Source organism: Trachypithecus francoisi, unplaced genomic scaffold, assembly GCF_009764315.1.
Source record: "Trachypithecus francoisi isolate TF-2019V2 unplaced genomic scaffold, Tfra_2.0 Lachesis_group8, whole genome shotgun sequence".
NCBI lineage: Eukaryota > Metazoa > Chordata > Mammalia > Primates > Cercopithecidae > Trachypithecus > Trachypithecus francoisi.
This window is the reverse complement of record NW_022681473.1, coordinates 90,796,661-90,819,544: the sequence shown is the minus strand read 5'-3', so window position 1 is coordinate 90,819,544 and position 22,884 is coordinate 90,796,661. Positions and strand designations below refer to the sequence as shown.

At 41.3% G+C, this 22,884-nt stretch overlaps 1 protein-coding gene and 1 long non-coding RNA gene across 2 annotated transcripts in view; one reads left to right on the top strand and one right to left on the bottom strand.

Annotated features, from left to right (window-relative positions):
* Positions 1 to 18,805, bottom strand: part of ARHGAP42 (Rho GTPase activating protein 42) — a 315,746-nt gene extending 296,941 nt beyond the window's left edge. Inside the window, exon 1 of the mRNA XM_033204701.1 lies at positions 18,127 to 18,805. Coding sequence (XP_033060592.1) covers positions 18,127 to 18,280 — 154 coding nt within the window. The 5' untranslated portion in view covers positions 18,281 to 18,805. The remainder of the gene's footprint in view (positions 1 to 18,126) is intronic.
* Positions 16,331 to 21,797, top strand: LOC117080107. The gene is made up of 2 exons (XR_004435719.1): positions 16,331 to 18,326; positions 20,263 to 21,797. It is a non-coding gene; the product is annotated as an uncharacterized LOC117080107 (long non-coding RNA).
* Positions 21,798 to 22,884: the final 1,087 nt, after the last annotated feature.

Below are 22,884 nucleotides of genomic sequence, written 5' to 3'. Positions count from 1 at the left end.
CCAAGGTGGGAGGACCACTTGAGACCAGGGGTTTGAGACCAGCCTGAGCAACACACGGAGACCCTGACTCTAAAAAATAAAATAAAAAATAATTAAATAGACTGGGCGCAGCAGCTCACGCCTGTAATCTCAACACTTTGAGAGGCCAAGACAGGCAGATGACGAGGTCAGAACGAGACCATCCTGGCTAACATGGTGAAACCCTGTCTCTACTAAAAAAAATTGTAAAAATTAGTTGGGCGTGGTGGCGGGTGCCTGTAGTCCCAGCTGTTTGGGAGGCTGAGGTAGGAAAATGGCGTGAACCTGGGAGGCAGAGTTTGCAGTGAGATGAGGTCGCGCCACTGCACTACAGCCTGGGCAACAGAGTGAAACTCCATCTCAAAATAATAATAATAATAATAAATAATAATTAAATATAATGCATGTGTCCAGGTAAGGTAAAGATATTGCTCAGAAAAATCACCTCACATCCTCTTTTGAAGGAAGTATGGTGATGGCTATTTATAACTCTCGTCTAATTTCTATCTAGTCTTAACATTAGCTGCAGATGAACAAAGTGAGAAAACTAACATGTAATACCAAGTACCATAAATTGTACTAGATACTTTACATGTCTTATCTCAATGAATCCCAAAAATATGCAGATAAAGGAAGTATCACTCTCATATTATGGACAAAGAAAAAACTCACAAAAGAAGCCAGGTGATGTGCTCATAATCAAGCCGCTAACAAGCAGCAGACCTAGAATTGAAAATCATTTCTCTGACTCCAAAGCTCAGTCTCTTGCTACTATTCTAGGCTGACGACTGTTAAGGCTAAATCTTCAATGATCCTATTTAACATTAAAATGTTCTAATGATTAAAGATGAAATGTTATTAGCACTGCACATGTGTGAGTGATAACACTAAGCTTAGCTAAAGCGCCGCCCCTGTTTCTTTTAGTCAGATTTCATATTCAGATTATTTGGTTAAATTTGGATTAGTCTGAGTCAATATATATCCTGACAGAAGTACAAAGCACAATCTCAAAGATACAAATCCAAGCCATAACCTAAGGACTAAAAAGCGGGGACAGTGTCTTTCTTTTTCTTTTCTTCTCTTCTCTTTTTTTTTTTTTTTTTGTGGTGGTGGTAGTGTGGTTGTTGTTGTTGTTGTTGTTTTGCTCACCCAGGCTCACCCAGGCTGCAGTGCAGTGGCTTGTTGTTGTTGTTGTTTTTGTTGCTGTTTTGCTCACCCAGGCTCACCCAGGCTGCAGTGCAGTGGCTTGATCACAGCTCACTCCAACCTCAACCTCCTGGACTCAAGCGATCCTCCTGCCTCAGCCTCCTGGGTAGCTGGGACTACAGGTGCATGCCACCACACCTGGCTTAATTTTTTATTTTTGTAGAGACAAGGAGTGGGCAGGTGTGGGAGAGGAACGGGTCTTGCTTTGCCCAGACTGGTCTCCATCTCCTAGTTTCAAGAGATCCTCCCTCCTTGGCTTCCCAAAGTGCTGGGATTACAGGCATGAGCCACCACGCCCAGCCCAAATTTCTAATTTCCATTAGAGCAGTCTGAGGAATGAAGGCAATACTGGGAAGAAAAGGTTGTGCACCCAAGAGAGTTTAAACTTGACAAACCTGGACACCATCACTGTCACGCACTGACTTTCCCTGTTCAGGATTATTCAGGATCTGTACTCTTTTTAACCTCTGAGGCTGGCCTTTTCCAGCCTGTGCTTCACTTTCTAAGCTGTCCCAAAAGCTAAGACTTCCTGTCCCTTGTTCCCTAATTCCCTCAATCGCAGGCCTGAGCGCCTTTCTAACTCACAGATCCAATAAGAAATATCTTTCCTTCTTTTTTCTTTTAAATACTGTTTTGTTTTTAGGGCACCATCCACATATCCTCTCCTGGTGATTCTGACACAAAGTTAACTGCACCACCTTTCCTGGATCAACTAGCTAAAAGGCTCAATTCAATGTTCTCACTGAGCCAACTGAATCTTCCTCTTCAATTCTTAACTGAATGTCCCTTTTGTCTCTAATTAACACACTCAGCCCCTCCAGCGATGCCCTATCAATTTCATCATGTTCCTTTCTCACCAGTAACTGCCTGGATGAGCTCACCTTCAGCATAATTACATTTACAAAACATCTGTGTATCACAAGAGACACCTAGGAAAGCACTTTTCTAAGCCATTGTCTGTCTTCAGTGCAGAAACTGACATGGGAAAGAGTTCTCGCATCCGCAGTTTGGCCGGTTAATTTTGTAAAATGGCCCAATTATTGATTTCACTTCTGAGAAGTGCAAATTGTGATCATCATTTTAAATAATTTGTGTACACCACTGACCTGAGCCAGAAGAACTAAAGCATCAGCAGATACGTCTTTGTCTCAAAACCTATACTGCCTGTTCATTAAGCCCTAAATGCCAACCTAATTCTTTCTTAGTTCTCAAATCAAGATAGATAATTATTTTTTAAAAGGTAAATCAAAACGATATCATATCTTATAATCATTTCCTATTAAGCAGATCTAATTTGAGTGGGACAAGGCCATGCTTTAACACCTAAGAGAAGCATTACCATTTCAATAATTTCTCATTTTTAGGGAATATGATAATAACATTGACAAGAATCTGTTAAAGTTAAATCTTGTAAAAAGCTGAAATAATTCGAGTTACAATGATCCTGCCAAAAGCAAGTGAAAAAAAAAAAATGCTACATCTTCATATTATGTTATTATGCATTCTTTCCATTGGCCCACACAAAAATCCTACAAGGAATATAAGGTAAATGTTATTGTCATTTTTGATGAAAACAGAATACGGGGCCAATGGCTTGGACTCATAATACTGGTTAGTGGCAATGCCAACACTGGAACAAAGCTCTAACTGATGATGATGTTCCCCCAGATTATCTAGTCTGAAAAGTTAGCACAGAGAAGCCAGCGCAGTTGCACATAAAACCTGCTGCAAGCACTACGAAACAGTATATTCATAGCCCCCATTCTCTGGCTCATTTACTACACAGATATTCAAAATCCTCCTCCATCTCATGCCCTTAGTAAAATGCAAACTGGTTGATGTTCACTAGTTACTGAGCATCCACAATATGGTAAGAGTTAATTAGAACACAAATATCCAGGCTGGGCGCAGTGGCTCATGCCTGTAATTCCAGCATTTTGGGAGGCCGAGGTGGGCAGATCACCTGAGGTCAGGAGTTCGAGACCAGCCTGGCCAACATGGCGAAACCCCATCTCTACTAAAAATATAAAAATTAGCCATGCGTGGTGACACGTGCCTGTAATCCCAGCTACTCGGGAGGCTGAGGCAGAAGAATCGCTTGAAGCCGGGAGGTGGAGGTTGCAATGAGCCGAGATCGTGCCATTGCACTCCAGCCTGGGCAACAAGAGCAAAACTCCATGTCAAAAAAAAAAAAAAAAAAAGAACACAAAATATCCTAGGCACCTAGATGTTTCTATTCAAATTGAAAGACTAACTAAAATACAGGCAAACCTCATTTTATTGCACTTTGCAGATATTTTTTACAAACTGAAGGTTGTTTACAACACTGCATCGAGCAAACCTATTGATACCACTTTGCCAAAAGCATGTGCTCGTTTCCTGTCTCCATCACATTTTGGCGATTCTCACAATATTACAATTTCTTCATTACTGCTACATCTTTATGATGACCTGTGACCAGTGCTCTTTGATGTTACCATTGTAACTGTTTTGGGATGCCATGAACAGTGTTTGTATAAGCCAGTGAACCTAGTCAATAAATGTTGTGTGTGTTTTAACTGTTCCACCAATCAGGCAGTCCTCCATCTCTGTTTTTCTTTTTGTACCTCCCTATTCTCTGAGACACAACAATATTAAAATTAGGCCAACTAATAACCCTACAGTGGCCTCCAAGTATCCCAATGAAAGGAAGAGTTGCATGTCCCTTACTTTATTATTGTTTAATTTTTATGTACTATATTATTATTATTATTATTATTATTATTTTGAGACAGGGTCTTGACATGTTGACCAGGCAGGTCTCAATCTCCTGAGCTCAAGCAATCTGCCCACCTTGGCCTCCCAAAGTGCTGGGATTACAGGTGCAAGCCACCGTGCCCGGTCATCCCTCACTTTAAAGATAAAATGATCAAACTTCATGAGGGAGGCATAACAAAAGCCAAGACAGTCTGAAAGCTAGGTCTCTGTTGTCAGTCAAGTTATTAATGCAAAGGAAAAGTTCTTGAAGGAAATTAAAAGTGCTACTCCATTTCTCCTAGTTCCATGAGATAGGAAAAAAAAAAAAAGATGCCACTTCAGTGAACACACAAATGATAAGAAAGCAAAACAGCCTTATTGTTGATATGGAGAAAGTCTGAGTGATCTGTAGAGAAGATCAAACCAGCCACAATATTGCATTAAGCTAGCCTCATCCAGACCAAGGTCCTAACTCTCTTCAATACTATGATTTCTATAAGAGAGGTGAGGAAGCTGCAGAAGAAAAGTTTGAAGCAAGCAGAGGTTGGTTCAAGAGGTACAAGAAAAGAAGCCATCCCCATATGATAAATGAGCAAGGTGAAACAGCAAGTGCTGATGTAGAAGCTGCAGCAAGCTCTCCAGAAGATATAGCTAAGAGCATGGATGAAGGTGGCTACAATAAACAAGAGACTTTCAATGTGGTCATGAAGCCACCTTCTATTGGAAGAAGATGTCTGTAGGACTTTCCTAGCTACAGAGGAGAAGTCAACACTTGGCTTCAAAGCTTGGAGCTGACTCTCCTGTCAGGTGCCCAAGCAGCTGGTGACACTGAGTTGAAGCCAATGCTCATTTACCATTCTGAAAATCCTAGAGTCCTTAAGAAGCATGCTAAATCCACTCTTCCCATGCACTAGAAATGGAACAAAGCCATGACAGTACCTCTGTTTACTGAATATTTTAATCCACTGTGTGGTGAGAGGCCTATTGCTCAGAAAAAAAAAAAAAAGTTAATTTTAAAATATTACTGCTCATTGACAATGTACCTGGTCACCCAAGAGCTATGATGGGGATGTACAAAAAGATTAATATTGCTTTCATGCCAACAAACACAATATCCATTCTGTAGCCCATGGATCAAGAAGTAATTTCAACTTTCTAATCCTATGATTTAAGAGATACATTTTGTAAGGCTATAGCCACCATAGATAGCAATTCCTCTGATGGATCTCAGCAAAGTACATTGAAAACCTTCTGGAAAGGATTCACCATTCTAAATATCATTGAGAACATTTGTAATTCATGAGAGGAGGTCAAAATATCATTAATAGAAGTCTGGAAAAAGTTGATTTTAACGCTTATGTATGACTTGAAGGGGTTTAAGACTTCAGTGGAGGAAGCAAGTGCAGATGTAATGGCAATAGCAAGAGAAGTGGCATTAGCAGTAGAGCCTAAAGATGTGACCGAATTGCTACAATCTCATGATCAAACTTGAACAAATGAAGAGCTGCTTCTTACAGATGAGCAAAGAAATTGGTTTCTCCATGTGGAATCAACTGCTCGTGAAGATGCTGTGAACATTGTTAAAATGACAGCAAAGGATTTAGAATATTATATAAACTTAAAAAAAGCAGAATCAGAGTTTGAGAAGATAGATTCCAATTTTGAAAGAAGTTCTACTGTGGGCGAAATGTTATCAAACAGCATTTCATGGTATAGAGAAATCTTTTGCACACGGAAAAGTCAATCTATGGGACAAACCCCGCTGTTGTCTTATTTTAAGAAATTGCTACAGGAACTCCAGCCTTCACCAACCACCACCTTGATCAGTCAGCAGCTGTGAACATCCAGGAAAGACCTTTCACCAACAAAAAAGATTATGACTTGCTGAAGGCTCTGATGATTGTTAGCATTTTTCAACAATAAAGTATCTTGTAATTAAGGTTTGTACATTTTTTAGACACAATGCTATTGTACATTTAATAGACTATGTATAGTGTAAACATAAGCTTTACATACACTGGGAAATCAAAAAATGTACATAACTCACTATATTGTGATATTCACTTTATTGCAGCGGTCTGCAACGAAACCTGCAATATCTCTGACATCTGCCTGTATAATAAACAGAGACACATAGGGAGAATGACATGTGACAGCAGAGGCAGAGACTAGAGTAATGCATCTACAAGCCAAGAATAACCTGGATGGCTGGCAACCACCAGAAGCCAGAAAGGGCAAGGAAGGGTCCTCCCACAGAGACCTCAGACAGAGCAAGGCACTGCCGGCACTTATATTTCAAATTTCTAACCTCAAGAATTATAAGAGAATCACCAAGCATGGTGGCTCACACCTGTAATCCCAGCACTTTGTGAGTCCAAGGCAGGTGGATCACCTGAGGTCAGGAGTTAGAGACCAGCCTGGCCAACATGGTGAAACCCTATATGTACTAAAAATATAAAAATTAGCTGGGCATGGTGGCACACCCCTGTAATCCCAGCTGCTCGGGAGGCTGAGGCAGGAGAATCGCTTGAACCCAGGAGGCAAAGGTTGCAGTGAGCCGGGATCACGCTATATATATATGAATAAACTTCTGTTTTAAGCTAAGAAAAAAATCATTAATCTCTCTCTATATAAACTAAATATATTAATGCAGACAGAGAAAATCAAATTTGAAATATTTTCGATATAGAATTATAGGGCTAACAAAATGGATGGGGTGAAAAATGGGAAGAGTTAGAAGGACTCAGTGTTTCCTGAGAAGATGACCAGATACATGATGTTATAACTGAACAAAAAGGAATACAAAGAGAGCAAGCTGGAGGAAAAGAAAAACTTATTTTTTGACAGATTGAGTCTGATTTGCCTAAAGCACATCGGCATCAGGGTAGTTATATCTCCTAGGCTGGTAAAAATCAGGCCCAAAGTTTAGGAAAATTAGGTCAGGGCTGGAACCCTGGGAGCAGATGTTATCACACAAGGAAAGCAAAGAGTCAAAGAGCTGAGAAGGCACCACCAACATTTAAGAGAAAGAAAGAAGAAACAAAATGAAAATGGAAGAGGAGCTCTGCAACATCACAGAATGAGAAACAAGTTCAGTGATGGAGCTGGAACTACAAGAAGTAATAACTTTAGCAAAAGTCACCCCTAAGGAAAACCAGAATTGCTTTTAAAAACTCCCTCCTTAGCTCGTATGTCAACATCATTATTTCATGGTACACAGCTTTCCCAAATCTCCCGCAAACAGTATGCCTCTAAAAAAGTCACCTCGATTATCTCTAAAGTCGACGATTTTTAAAGAGAATGTTCTTCCTTAAGTTTTCCACAACCAATTAAAAAAAAAAGGCTTTTTTTTTTTTTTTTTACAGACAGAATTTCACTCTTGTTGCCCAGGATAGAGTACAATGGCGCGATTTCAGCTCACTGCAACTTCCTCCTCCCGAGTTCAAGCGAGTCTCCTGCCTCAGCCTCCCCTTCCCCAGTAGCTGGAATTACAGGCATGCGCCAACATGCCGGGCTAATTTTGTATTTTTAGTAGAGATGGAGTTTCTCCATTTTGGAAAATGACCTTTTTTTTTAAGACAGCGTCTCACTGTGTGGCCCAGGCTGGAGTACAGTGACGTGATCATGGCTCACTGCAGCACTGACCTCCTGGGCTCAAGTGATCCTCTTGCCTCAGCCTCCCAAGTAGCTGGGACTAGAGGTGCACACCACCACACCCAGATAATTTTCTTTTTTTTCTGTAGGGACAGGTAGGTCTCACTGTGTTGCCCAGACCAGTCTTGAACTCCTGGCCTCAAATGATCCTCCCACCTCAGCTGCCCAAAGTAATGGGATTACAACCAACTTTTAAAACAGTTGGAAGTTTGGGTGTGGTGGCTCGTGCCTGTAATCCCAACATTTTGGGAGGCTGAGGTAGGAGGATGGCTTGAGGCTAGGAGTTGGAGACAAGCCAAGGCAGCATAGCAAGACCCTATCTCTACAAATAATTAATTTTGAATTAAAAAATGTTTTAAAATAAATTAACAAAACAGTTGGAAGGCTAGTCTTAGAGTCTTTTGCTTCTCTAGTATTACAGAGTAACTTTTTCACAGAAGGAAGAGAAAGTCTAATACAAGTTCCAAAACCATAATGTGTAAATTGTTTTCACAACTGACTTTAATTTGCTTTCCCTTGCTATCCACTCCCACCTTCACCCCTTTTGGGCCCTATCTTTCATTCAGACATTTTAAGGAATAAGGAAATTAAATAAGTGAAGAAGACAAAATTCTCACAACAGCGAACTAAACCAATTTACATAGCTCTCATTTGAAAGGCATAATACACTACACAGAATACTTATTTCTATTAGTGCCTTATCACTCCCGTCCACACACAGACACAGACCAGTCTTCCAAATTAAATCATCACTTTTCCTGTATATAAAAGAGAAAACTGAACCTGGGTCTTTCATTTGGATAAGCTCCAGTATATATTTACACACGAGGGAACACTATTTGGCATGTCTTTTGCAGAGCAGCAGGCGATACGGCTTTTTAGATTTGCATGAGGAAATATCACAGAAATTCCACTGCTGATGAATGCGCCTAACTTCCAAATAAAGGGATGTCATTCCATGTCTACCTACTTTTTCCAGAGTAAAGCCAAGATTCAGGGATAGTACTATTATTAATCTAACAAGTTTATATACAGGCAGCAGTTTTCCAATTTTTTTTTACATACTACCTGACACTGACAACCTCCTAGGATGGTTCTCCATTCTTAACAAAATAGAAGATCCTCTCCAGTATACCCAGAGATGATCACCAAGTCAGATGAACCAACATTTTAGAATGTCATGTTTGGCATTTTAAAAACACCTTTAAAAATTAAGACCTTTTGAGATGAGTGCAGTGGCATGTTTCTATTAGTTCCAGCTCCACAGGAGGCTGAGGTGGGAGAACTGATTGAGGCCAGGAGTTTGAGGTGGTAGTGCGCTACGATCTTGCCTCTGAATAGCCACTGCACTTCAGCCTGGGAAAGACAGCAAGACCCTGTCTCTAAAAATTTAAATTAAATTAAAAATTAGGGGACCAGGCACAGTGACTCACACCCGTAATCTCAGCACTTGGGAGGCTGAGGTGGGTGGATCACACGAGGTCAGGAGTTCCAGACCAGCTTGACCAACATGGTGAAACCCCATCTCTACTAAAAAGACAAAAAATTAGCTGGGTGTGGTGGTACACACCTGTAATCCCAGCTATTCAGGAGGCTAAGGCAGGAGGATCGCTTGAACCCGGGAGGTGGAGGTTGCAGTCAGCCAAGATCATGCCACTGCACTCCAGCCTGGGTGACAAGAGAGAAACTCTGCTTCAAAAAAAATAAATAAGTAAAATGTAAAAAATAGACTTTTACCATAGAATCTAAAAATTGGAACTGAAAATCTGTCATAATTGATTTTACATAAAATAATCTACAAAGTGTTATTCGTTTTTTTTTTTTTTTTTTTTTTTGGTTTTTTTGACACAGGGTCTTGCTCTGTTGTCCAGGCTAAAGTGGAGTGGCACGATCATGGTTCACTGCATCCTCAACCTCCCGATCTTCAATCGATCTTTCCACCTCAGCCTCCCAGGGAGCTGGGACTACAGGCACACATCACCATACCAGTTAATTTTCTGTATACTTTGTCGAGATGGGTTTTCATCACGTTGCCCAGGCTGGTCTCCAACTCGAACTCAAACAATCCATCTGCCTCGGCCTCCCAAAGCACTGGGATTACAGCTGTAAGCCATCATGCCCAGCCACTATCAGCTTTATCCTAGCTTTTCCCCACTATATTCCACGTAAAAATTAAATTAGAAGAATTATTTTCAAAATCCTAGAAAATTCAGGCTTATTTTTCCTCTTTTATGTGTTCCCATGTCTGCAAAAAGGAAAAAGGTTGGGACAACTGACAGATTATTAGCTACTATAAGGTACCTTACTATTCCACACTTCACATTCCTTACACACAGTGTTCTATCCGTGTTCCACCAAAACATTTTCTTTAGTATTATAACTGGATTCTTGATAACAGAATCAGAATACTGCAGATATAAAGAATGGAGTATTCTGATTAACCAAATATTCTGGTTAAATGAATCCTAGAGGCCAGGTGCGGTGGCTCACCCCTGTAATCCCAGCACTTTGGGAGGCCAAGGAGGGTGGACTGCCTGAGGTCAGGAGTTTGAGACCAGCCTGGCCAACATGGTGAAACCCTATCTCTACTAAAAATACAAAAAATTAGCTGTGCGTGATAACGGCCGCCTATCATCCCAGCTCCTTGGGAGGCTGAGGCAGGAGAATCGCTTGAAACCAGGAGGTGGAGGTTGCGGTGAGTCAAGATCTCGCTATTGCATTCCAGCCTGAGCATCAAGAGCAAATAAATCACAGAGAGAAGAATCTACCTTACCAGAAATATCCACTGATGTTTAAATGCCAAAGACAAAATAATTAAAATAATGACATTTCCATTGACTGTCCTGGTATCATCCTGCCTCTTTTCCTTTGCTTCAAGGGCCATTAAGGTGAACAAATGTTACATAAGTTGCTATGCTTATACAAAAACCAGCCATTATAACTCAGAATATGGCAGCTGTAAAACATGGAGCACAGGCCCTGTGCCTTACAGATCCAGGTACTCAGCGAGTGTTTTTATTATTTACTATTTCTTTTTGAGACAGAGTCTCACTCGGTCACCCAGGCTGGAGTGCAATGGCATGATCTGCTCACTGCAACCTCTGCCTCCTGGGTTCAAGTTATTCTACTGCCTCAGCCTCCTGAGTAGCTGTGATTACAAGTATGCACCACCATGCCCGGCTAATTTTTTTGTATTTTTAGTAGGGACAGAGTTTCACCATGTTGTCCAGGTGGGTCTCAAATTCCTGACCTCAAGTGATCCACCCACCTCAGCCTCCCAAAGTGCTGGGATTACAGCTGTGAGCCACTGCGCCTGAGCTCAGCACGTGATTCTAATTTTCAGGATGAAAGTCAGCAAGAAGCAGCCCATGGTTGATGAGGCCTGAACCACAGAAGATATACTATAAGGATTATCAGATGCTGGGCAGAGATTCAGCAGGCTAGAGGAAAAGGAAGACTGGAAGAGCTCCAAGGTGAAATTGGTGGGTGGCAGGTAGAGCTGCAGGGAGGCTGGCACCTGCCTAGAAGGCTGAAATGAGCAGAAATTACCATTTATACCGCAGAGATGGCTGGGCCAGAAAAGGTGGCAATCACAGCTCTGGAAAGAAATCAATTTTCATGAAAGTGACTTAAGACTAAATAACCCCCCCTTTCCTTCAACCTTTCTTATCTATCTAAAATAAACATTTCAGTGTTGCATATCATTTACTTAATGCAGCTTAATCTCCTCATTTTAAAATATTAGGATATTATTTCTGTTTATGAATCTACAGAAAAGATTTGCCACTCTCCAAATACACATTAATAAAAACCGCACTTTACACCAAAGCAATCCCGGCCAGGTGCTATGGATCACGCCTGTAATCCCAGCATTCTGGAAGGCCAAGGTGGGTGGATCACTTGAGGTCAGGAGTTTGAGACCCGCCTGGCCAACATGGTGAAACCGCATCTCTACTAAAAATACAAAAAATTAGCCAGGAGTGGTGGCACATGCCTGTAATCCCAGTTACTTGGGAGGCTGAGACAAGACCTGCTTGAACCAGGGAGGCAGAGGTTGCAGCAAGCCAAGATCATGCCACTGCACTCCAGCCTGGCGACAGAGCGAGACTCCATCAAAAAAAAAAGAAAAGAAAAGAAACCAATCCTAATGTAAGCTTTATCGTTTTCATCTTACATAATCTGAATAATTCTTAAACACCATCATTAACACAATCAGCACTGTACTCTAAGAAATGTTAATAAATGAATGGAGACTTGCTAAATCAGCTCTTCAATGACTTATAGTGGTTATAGTGGTTACCTGAGTTTCCTGCACTATGAAAGTACCTTGATCATAACTGTAATAGGCAGTGCAAAAGGCAATTATTGCTAAGCCAGTCTCCACTAGACAGGAACTGTTTTTTATTCCAACAGTAACCCATTCTCTGACCTAACCCAGAAGAAGCCTTTAATTACAACCGGCTGAAAAAAGAAATCTAGGAGAAATAAAGATACTGTTAAAGGGCACCTATTAAGCTCATGGAGATCATGAGAAGAGAGGTAAGATGGAAGTAAATAGCCAGCCCAATTTAATTTCACTCTAATGAGCGCCAAGGCTCACATTTAAATTAACACAAGTATAACTGCTTTTACTTGCAACAGGTCTCTGGAAACAGAACCTTAAAGCACCACATTCCTAATCTACTAGTTCCTAAAATTAATTACAGCTCATCTGAAAGATGCAATTACTTCTGCTCATTTAACTTAAATTCTAATGATTATAAGAAGTAAATGAATGGCTGAAGTAATTACACTCCACACCTCTGATTAGGCTGCCCAACTACACAAGCAAACAACCTTAGTGGAATAAGGAATTCTTGCCAAATAAACAGGAATCTACCATGAGTTCCACTTAAAAAAAAAAAAAAAAAAAAACCTACGTGCAAATTTAAATAACTAAAAAGAGCCTAAAACAATGGCAGTTCTTACGAAAAGCTAAAGGATGACCAAGTAAACAGGGCAGTAACTATGGGAAGTCTCTAATTTTGTAAACTTGCCTTTTTCCCCCCTTTTCATCTTTCCTTGTGCCACCAAAAATTCTAGTAGCAAAGTGGGCCCAGAACACACACACAAAATCAAAGCTGGCTTAAAAAGTAAAGCACTGAGTGAAGAAAGTCTAAGCTGAGTTAGTGAAACACAGAAAATGAAAGGCAGACGTACCTCGTCTTGTCTAAGACATTTCCACCTGCTGTTTGCACTTAGGGTTTTCCTTTACTAAAAACACCTACTTAATTCCCAAATCAAAAATATATCATAGCAATGTATCTCAAACTAAGGTCTGTGGACACTCAGGGTAGACACCTTTAAGAAACTGTGCTCTCGGCCGGGCGCGGTGGCTCAAGCCTGTAATCCCAGCACTTTGGGAGGCCGAGACGGGCGGATCACGAGGTCAGGAGATCGAGACCATCCTGGCTAACACGGTGAAACCCCGTCTCTACTAAAAATACAAAAACTAGCCGGGCGAGGTGGCGGGCGCCTGTAGTCTCAGCTACTCGGGAGGCTGAGGCAGGAGAATGGCGTGAACCCGGGAGGCGGAGCTTGCAGTGAGCTGAGATCTGGCCACTGCACTCCAGTCCCGGCGACAGAGCGAGACTCCACCTCAAAAAAAAAAAAAAAAAGAAAAAAGAAACTGCGCTCTCCTCTGGCTAATGCCTTAATTGACTGCACTGTCCACATCATCAACATAATCGGTGCCATGTTCATTTGGGTAATGGATCACTAGTGCCAGGAACAACTGCTACCAGAACAAAGGCAATATGACCGAGTAATAAACAAATAAAGCTTCTGATGGAAGGAAGGCCATCATCAGGGCAAGAATATTCTCAAGAACTGCAGGTTGCAACTGGGAAAAGTAGTGAGAAAATGAATCACCAACAACACACCAGATATTATCAGCAACCTCTGAGAAGAAAATTAGCTTCAGCACAGTAACATCATCCATTAGATTAACTAAATGTTGCTGACAAGTTTTGTATTGGTTTCACAATATTGTTTTTATTTACTTTGTAAACTGATTTTCTTTTAAGATTGCATGAATGTTATAAGCACAGAATTATAGCTCCATGCTTGTATATATTTAATTATCACAAGAAATAATTAAATGTATACAACAGTCCTTTATCTTTTTTTTCCTTTGATCAATACTAAACATACAAGTTTAGAAACATTTTCCAAAAACCAGACCAAACAGCAGGCCAGTTCCAGCTTAAGGGAACTAGAAGAAGACTGAAATAAGACAGAAAAGGACAGTCAAGATGCTGCAGGCAATCCCAGCACTTTGGGAGGCCGAGACGGGCGGATCATGAGGTCAGGAGATCGAGACCATCCTGGCTAACACGGTGAAACCCCATCTCTACTAAAAATACAAAAACTAGCCGGGCGAGGTGGCGGGCGCCTGTAGTCCCAGCTACTCGGGAGGCTGAGGCAGGAGAATGGCGTAAACCCAGGAGGCGGAGCTTGCAGTGAGCTGAGATCTGGCCACTGCACTCCAGTCCGGGCGAAAGAGTGAGACTCTGCCTCAAAAAAAAAAAAAAAAAAAGATGCTGCAGGCTAGGGTGGAGAAGGAAAGATGATAATGCTCTCCCCACCCAATCAATTCAACTCAATGAGTATAACTCTTGCTATTTATTTCTTTTTTAATTTTTTATTGACAAATAAAAGTGGTATGTATTTATGGTGTACAATATAATGTTTTGATAGACATAACATGATGTTATATATATTTCACACATTGTAGAATGGCTAAATCATGCTAATATGATCATTACCCCATAAACTTATCACTTTTGTGTCTGTGGTTAGAACACTTAAAATCTTGTGGCACTGGGTGTGATGGCTCATGCCTGTAATTTCAGCACTTTGGGAGGTGGAGGCAGGCAGATTGCTTGAACCCAGGGGTTTGATGAGACCAGCTCGGACAACACGGTATAAACCTTGACTCTACAAAAAATATCAAAAATGAGCCTGGCCTGGTGGTGCATTCCTATGGTCCCAGCTACTGGGGAGGCTGAGGTGGGAGGATCACCTAAGCCTGGGAGGGAGAGGCTGCAGTGAGCCATGTTTGCACCCGGCCTGGATGACGGAGTGACCCTGTCTCAAAAACATAAATAAATTAAAATCTCCTTGCTAATCAAGTTTCCATTCTGTCTATTTCTGTCTATTCTCTTTTTGTCTCTTTTTGGGGGTCTGTGTATTCTTACAAGGAGAAAGCTCATTTTACTTAAAGATGACTCTTTGAATTCAAAAGTATAAAGACAAGAAAAAGTAAAGGGTAAATTATATAAAAAATCAATTTTGAAATATTTCTTTGAATGTAATTCCTAAAAGAAAAAAAAGTTAATAAGCAAAAGTAACTGACTCTTTCACAGCTCAAATTTTAAGACTGACACCTGTTAAAAGGATACAGTTCAAAGAATTACATTTGATGAAAAGGGTAGAGATGTTCAATCATACACCATTAACTAAAACTATTCACCAGTAAGAATATTTTCAAACATCACTCACAAAATATCTATGTGGCATATAACAAAATGAGCAAACAATCCTAATGGTAAGATTGTTATAGATTTTCCTCACTTCACAGGAAAGTTAGGACTAAGAGAGGTTAACTTACTTGCCACCTATCACACTGTACCTGATGATACCAAAATTCAAATCCAAGTCTAGGTCAATACACTTAATTAACTATTATCCTTTTTCTCCAAGTGGACATGAATCTGAAATGTAATAATGGATGTTTAAACACACGTTAAGTATCTTATATGTATTATTTAAAATTGAAATCATCCAGTTCAATTGAAATCTTCTAGTTCAATTTAAAGGAGTCTTCCAAATAGTCTACTGAAGAAATTACAACTTGAACCACAGAGCAAGGAGAATGTGTGACTTACTGGAATGGTCAGGTGTGTGTTAACTAAGAGAGTGCAAGTCAAAACTCTCACGGGAAAAGTTAACAACAGGGATAAAAATAATATAATATGCTTAGAGGTACATTGATGATTGTCTGCTAAACAAGGTTACATTAAGAATGCATTAATTATTAACAAAAATAACAGTGCAGCGCTTAAAAAAAAAATGAAATGGATAATGGATACATCTATTGAAATAGTCTGTATAAAGTTAGGGAAGGTGAAGTCCTCACTAGGCAGGCAAGAAAAACAGAAAGGACAGACCGAGGGAAGAAGAGCTACCTCAGTGGAGTGGGCAGACTCATGGTACAGGGAGGCTCCCACAGTGGAATGGGCAGCTCCATGGTACTCTGCCAGGGGACATGTCTGGGCTAGTGGTCAGGGCAGGGGCAGCCAGTGATAGAACCAAGCAGGCCTCGAATCCTGTTGACACTCCTCCTATCCAAGCAGCTGCAGCCGGGCCTCAGAGCATCCTCCCCAACAGACAAAAGATGGCTTGGTAGGAAAAAAATCAGTGCTATAGTGTGACTTCAAGGGTTCCTTTGCTCCAAAATCCCTCCTATTTGGCAGCTGCTGTTAGGAATTATTTTACCAAGGAATAAAATATTTTCCTTTTCACAATGAAAGAAGTAATAATCAAATGTTAGTTACGGCAATACACTCTCACCACAAACTTAAGAATCCTAGAAAGACAACAGGTTGTATATTTAAGTACATAAGCCAAATTAAGATGCAGGGCCTATATCTTCAAAGAACCTACATTCCCAAGATTTCTTCACTTATGAATGGAAGAACAAACCTGTAATGATGGGAATCACCTGACTTTTACAAAGCTAGATTAAACCATCATAATAAAGTATGTAATGTCACTCGTAATATAATGTACCTGTCAGAGCATTTATCAAAGGTATGTAAGTATTTTCAACTTCTAAAACACTAAAGTTTATCTCAAGCAGAGCGGGGAGAAAAATGTAGAACATCTGGCACCTCCAACAAGAATTGGCTTGGCATTTGGCACTCTGAGATGCAGCTCTTTTTGAAGAGGCATTATGCTGTCTTAGATGCAAAGAGGTTAGTCCCGTGAGACTTTAACCAGGATTTACAAGCCAGAGGAAGGACAGTTCACATTAGTGTTTATGCAGGGTGACAAGAATTGCAGAGAAACTATATTTTTCACAAATCACAGTAAATGCCATTATCAGTAGTAGCCTCAAATTCAGAAATTAAGTGAATATGGGCATAAAATATATTATCTTTACCTTGGTTAAGTAACACAAGTGGTTAAGTAAATGTTTTAATATTTGGGATGGTTAAAATAAAAGATATTTTGGAACACACTAATTTCAAGACATCTTGCTAAGCTCCCTCCTTACTGCTAATACATGTTTCAAAATATAGATCTGATGCTAGCATGGTCTCAGTTTTAGGCACACACATCCCTACCATGTTGTTATACAAAGATGATGCCCCCATATATGTCCTGGGGATTACTAGATCACCCAAAGATCTCTCTACCTTTTTAAAGTATCTCATTCACCCAGCTTTAAGTGACCAGAGATTCCAGGGCTTCATTTCAGTAGTTAAAACATCCAGAAGCCTCTATTAAGATGCAAATACTTTTCACAGGCTCCTTTGAAGATGGAAAAAAAAAGAAAAACAAATAAATAAAAAAATTTTTTTTAAAGATGCAGATACCTCCTGGGAAAGGTAACAAGCCATATCATGTAGCTGTGCTCAATTCTCTGTAAGAGAAACTCCTGAGTTTCAGATACTCTTAGGTCTTAGTAATTGAAAGCAAAGATCCAGAGGATAAAAGAAGGAGGCAGGAAAATTTGGTCAGGAGGTGTATGGGAAAGGAGGTGGAAGAAGCCCTATATTATAGACTGTAACAGTCTTTATATTCTATAGATCTTCAAAAGTTCTGATTGGCCTTTAACCCCTGAACTTTCATCCCAATGACACACCCAACACCCACACAATGCAAACCAAAACTAAGACGCACAGGTCTTGCAGAGTTAAAATGCACTGATGCCATGCTGTCTTCGATTATCTTACAAAATGGCAAAACTGCAAATGTACGCTTTTTAAAAAGCCAACTCAATGACTGTGCCCAATGAAGAGCTACTGATGTACGGGAGAAATTAATAATTTTCTTTTAGTATCACTAAACTAGTCTAATTTTATCCTTAAGACAAACTCTTGATTACTCCCTTAAGGGCTTTTTTAGTTCAAACTATTAATAGACACAACAATGTTTTTTAAAAAATTTAAAGTCCCCAACATCTTTCTAGGAGCATTACACAACAAGATGGCTTTGAACGACTTTCCTCAGGCTATATTCCAGTGCCCTGTAGAGAACTTTCCCTTCCCTGTAGATATGTAAGTAAATAAGTCAAGAACACCTAAGAACAAACTTTGTTGGCCACCAGCAGGGGAGCTCTTCAGCTTTTGTCCCCAAATCCATTCAAACAAAAGAAGCTCCGATTCTTCCAACCCACCCTTCTGACCCGCACCCCGCGGGGACTCTCTGGATCTGGGTGCCCACTCCCCCGCCAGCCCTACTTACTCCTCAATGCCCCGATGAGCAGAGAGCCGTCCTTAATGAGCTCCTTGATGAACTTGTTGGTTCGCTCCAGCTCAATCTCGTGACACTGCAAGCGCTCCCTGAAATCCGGGCTGTCCAAGTAGGAATCGCTGAACTCCAGAGTAGGCAGCCCCATGGCACAGGCGCTGCCAGCGGCGGCCGCGGGCACGTCCGGTCCGGCGGTCAGGGCGGGGGCAGCCGGCGGCCGCGGCGGGCGCTGGGGACGCGCGATCGCGGGGAAGGCGCTGGGACGTGAGGGGACTGATTGCACGAAGGAAACGGGCCCCGAGCCCCTAACCGCCTGCGCCGGGCTCAGTCTTCCTCTCCCGAGGCAAGGCGAGCGCAGGCGCGGGCGGCGGGCCGAGGCGCGGGTCCGCTCAGGTTGTTGTCAACTGGACGCATCGTCGTTCGGAGCGCTGGGGCGGCGAGGCTCCGGGCCGCGGCCGGAGCAGGAAAGTTTCTCTCACTGCGCGCAGACACTTCCGGCAGTTCCACTCCCAAGCTCTCTTGACAGTCCTCGGCGTTGTGAGCCAGAATCAGCGCACAGCCGCAACTCTGGCCCTGCTGGGGAAACCCTCCCCCTCGGCGGACGCAGGCTCAGAGCGCTTGCAAATCGGACCCGGGCTCCCAGACCCTCCTCCCCGCCGCCGCGCTCCCACCCCGCGCCACCCCGCCCCTTCGCCCCTTTACCCTCCTGCCCCACCCGCCCTCCCGCACTTGGCTCCAGGGCTCCCTGCGCTACGGCCGCGCGCTTGCGCTCCGGCCTTGGCTGGGGTGTTAACCCTGTCCCCTCTTGGGCCCCTGGTTTCGGCTAGCCCTTGGTGACACTTCGGGGTCCCCTGCTCCACAAAAGGATCTGACTCCCAATATAGCTCCCCTACCAGTCGTCCCCTCCACCTACTCCCTAAAATTCTCTGGGAGAAAAACCAACGTTAAGTTTCCCTAAAGTTTGAGTATTTTGAAGCGTAGATGGAACATACTACTGTCTAAAGTTCATTTAGATTTTACTTCACACTGTCACACTGAATGCATTTGAATTCCACGTTGAGAAGTTGTCCCGTCCCTCTCCCACCCCTCAGTTTCCTTGATCCAGCCTGGTAGTGTTTCTTCCCCCTCCCCCACTCCATAGCTGGGAAGGTGGGATGATTTTTCAAGTCATCCTCACTCTACTTACGTGCTCCTACTTCTAGAAGAATACCTATTTGCATCACAATAGCAGTATCTCCTATTGGCACCTAGATGGAATTGTCCTAGGAGCGGGGAGATTTTCAAATTGTTGAAGTGGACTGGAGTTTGAAATAAATAGTTAACTCCTACCCACAGGCATTATCCTTCCTCCGGTAGAGGTTCACCTAATAAATTTCTGTTCCCCTAAAACCTTGACAGCAAAAGAAACGACTGCTTTACATCTCGTCCTGACATCATCTATAGGATTTCTGAGAACTCAGATATTGTTCTTAAGGATCTGCTTTTAATTTCTACATTTTCATTGCTTTGTCCATATGAACCATCTGTTTAAAAACTATTCTACAGATCATGGGAAAAATTCAACTAAAGTGCTTTACATTTTTCCCAATTAAGTTTCAGAGCCAGTCAAGATTTTTGGTTTCAATTTTTTAAATGTACATGAACATTAAAAATAACCTGAAACAGGATAAGATCATGTAAACAGTATGGGCCAGGAGCAGTGACTTATGCCTGTAATACCAGCATTCAGGGAGGCTGAGGCAGGGAATCACTTGAAGTCAGGAGTGGGGCACCATCCTGGCCAACACGATGAAACCCAGTTTCTACCAAAAATACAAAAATTAGCTGGGGCTGGTGGCGCGCACACCTGTAGTCCCAGCTACTCGGGAGGCTGAGGCGGGAGAGTCACTTGGAGGCGGTAGAGTGACTTGAATCTGGGAGGCGGAGATTGCTGTGAGCCCAGATTGCTCCGCTGCAGTCCAGCCTGGGAGACAGAACGACTCCATCTCAAAACACCTTCCATCCATATGTACATCTTTGGCCCTCAACATATTGGCAAAATGGCCAGTCACCATTAGAGCCATTTTAACTCCAAGTGTTGAATTTTTGTCAACTAAATACTCTTCATTTTTTTTTTTTTTTCTTTTGCAGGGTTGGGGAAGGGAGAGGCAGTAATTCTGTTTGTCAGTTAATGAAATGACATGACATAAACAGCAGTGGACTGTGTTTCACCTGAGGTGATTTTATATTTACTTATTACTCTGCCTGAAAGACAAAAAACCACCCATGCCAAATAGTTTCCTTTCAACTTTTGCCATGGTGCTGTTCCTAACAGCTGAATCCAGTGCTAAACTGCTGAGATATGAAATGATAAAATATAACATTCTCTTCCTGTTTTTCATTAAATCATCGTACTGTGATTAAGTCTTTAAAAATGCATCAATGGTGTTTCATAAGTTGCATTTCATATATTGGATGTCAATATTTAGTTTTCTTTAAAAGTCTTACATGCCAGGGCAGATGTGTTGTAGATTCTACAATATGGGTTATCATTTGCCCATTCATGTATGTAATTATATGTTTTATGTCTACTGTCTACATGACTAAGGTCTGGGTAGGGAAGTGATTTCCATAAAAAGATAGAAGAAGCATTATCCATGACCTCAAGCAGTTCTCAGAAAAAGGAAACATAGAGAATAAGTACCCATATAATATAAGGCAGAAGATGCTATGTTCCACAGCCTCACACAGCTGCTGTGCTAATAATACATTGATGCTATTGTTTATCGATATGTTTCCACTCAGGCCCATCATTGCATTTACATGGAATTAGGATTTTTTCCCCTACCCTTCACTCATGAGTCCCTAAAGTTTATCATGTTATAATGGGCTTATTTCTTGTAGGTGTTTTCATAGTTACTCATGCCTTATTCCTGTGATTCATACTTTAATTATACCTGCTAGTCAGGCTTTCTCTTATGCCACATTAACACAAGTACTTGAGAAAAACCAGAAATGCTTTTGCTTTGAGGTGGATTTACTGTCAGTTTTAAACTGTTGTTTCCATGCATTATTCTCTCCATCATAATTAACTGAACCAGATTCTTTCCAAGAGAATAGACTTTCTAGATAAAAGATCAGCAATACCTGCAAGCTTGTTTTCATAAACAAATGTAATGGATTGAAATATAGCCTGTCCAGAATTCTCCACTTGATAGCACATGACACTGTAAGCTGCATGGTAAGCTTTGCAAATATTATTGGCTGACAAGCTCTTTGGCACAGAGAAATGTCTCTGTTTGTTTTCCTGATTCTGGAATAGGATGTGTGGGCTTTGTTTACTTATTTTTGAGAGTAAATAGATAGTAGAGGATAGTAAATTAATATGGCATTTGTAAATCTGCCTAAAACTTTTTCTTGACGTAACTCATGTCTGACATTTAAGCCGGGTACTTCCTATGTACTCAGTAAGTGTTACTGTCAAGCTATTATTACTTTTCAATTAATTATGTAGATTCAGACCACCCAGACTCAGATAATCTGAGGTTAAGCTCAAGCCTGGTAAGAGATGACTAAACAGAAACGGGTTTCCCCTCCTCCCAGCTCCTGGTAACCATTCTACTTTCTGTCTCTGTGAATTTGACAATGTAGGTATCTCATATAAATGAAATTATACAATATTTGCACTATGTATCTGTCTTATTTCACTTAGATGATGCAGTCATCAAAAAGAGAAGCAAAGAAGAAATAAGAATTAGATATACATTTAAAACCCATAAGAGGGACCAGGCCCGGTGGCTCAGCCTGTAATCTCAGCACTTTGGGAGGCCCAGGTGGGCGTATCACCTGGAGTCCGAGACCAGCCTGGCCAACATGGTAAAACCCCATCTCTACTAAAAATAGAAAAATTAGCTGGGTGTGGTGGCGTGCACCTGTAATCCCAGCAGCTACTAGGGAGGTTGAGGCATGAGAATCGTTTGAAGCCAGGAGGCGGAGGTTGCAGTGAGCCAAAATTGTGCCACTGCACTCCAGCCTGGGCAACGGAACAAGTATCTGTCATCTCAAACAAATAAAAATTTTAAAAAACCCAAAACAAATAAACAAAAAGAAACAAGCATTTGATCCTATTTAATTTTTGACTTAATTTCTAAAATACTCTTCTGCCAGCCAAAAAAGGAAGTTCAGATTAAGCCCTTAGATAGCAAGATCTTTTTATTCTGCCTTATTAAAAGTATTATTATTGTCACACACAATGCTCTTAACATCACTATTTCTCATAAAATTAGTTGGTGTATGATATTGTATTTCTGATGGGCAAATGTACACATTAGTGACAGTAGCCTATGTGACTTAGTAATATTGTCTTTTCCAGTTAAAAAAAATGCTCTTACAAATTGTAGAGCCCCTCTCAAATCCATACAGCTCTCCCTGCTTCCTCTCCATGGTTGTCATAAAGCATAGACAAATGCTAAATGTAGTCTGGGTTGAAAAAGCAACTTTGCTTTGTCCAGGGGTAGGAAATGGGAGTCTCACAGGAAGGGTACAGAACATAGCCCACATTGTATGAGTCTATGGATTTCAAGAGTTCCTTATCCAATAGATGGACTAAAGAGCAATGATTGGAAGACCAAAAAGTCAAATGATTGAGAGATGAGAAAAGAGAATTTAGGCAGGGTAAGTACACATGAGATTGGGCAACAGATGGGCAGTAAGCAGATTAAATAAAGGAAGGAAATATAGTGTGATTTTGGTGGATGAGGTAAGAATCCAACA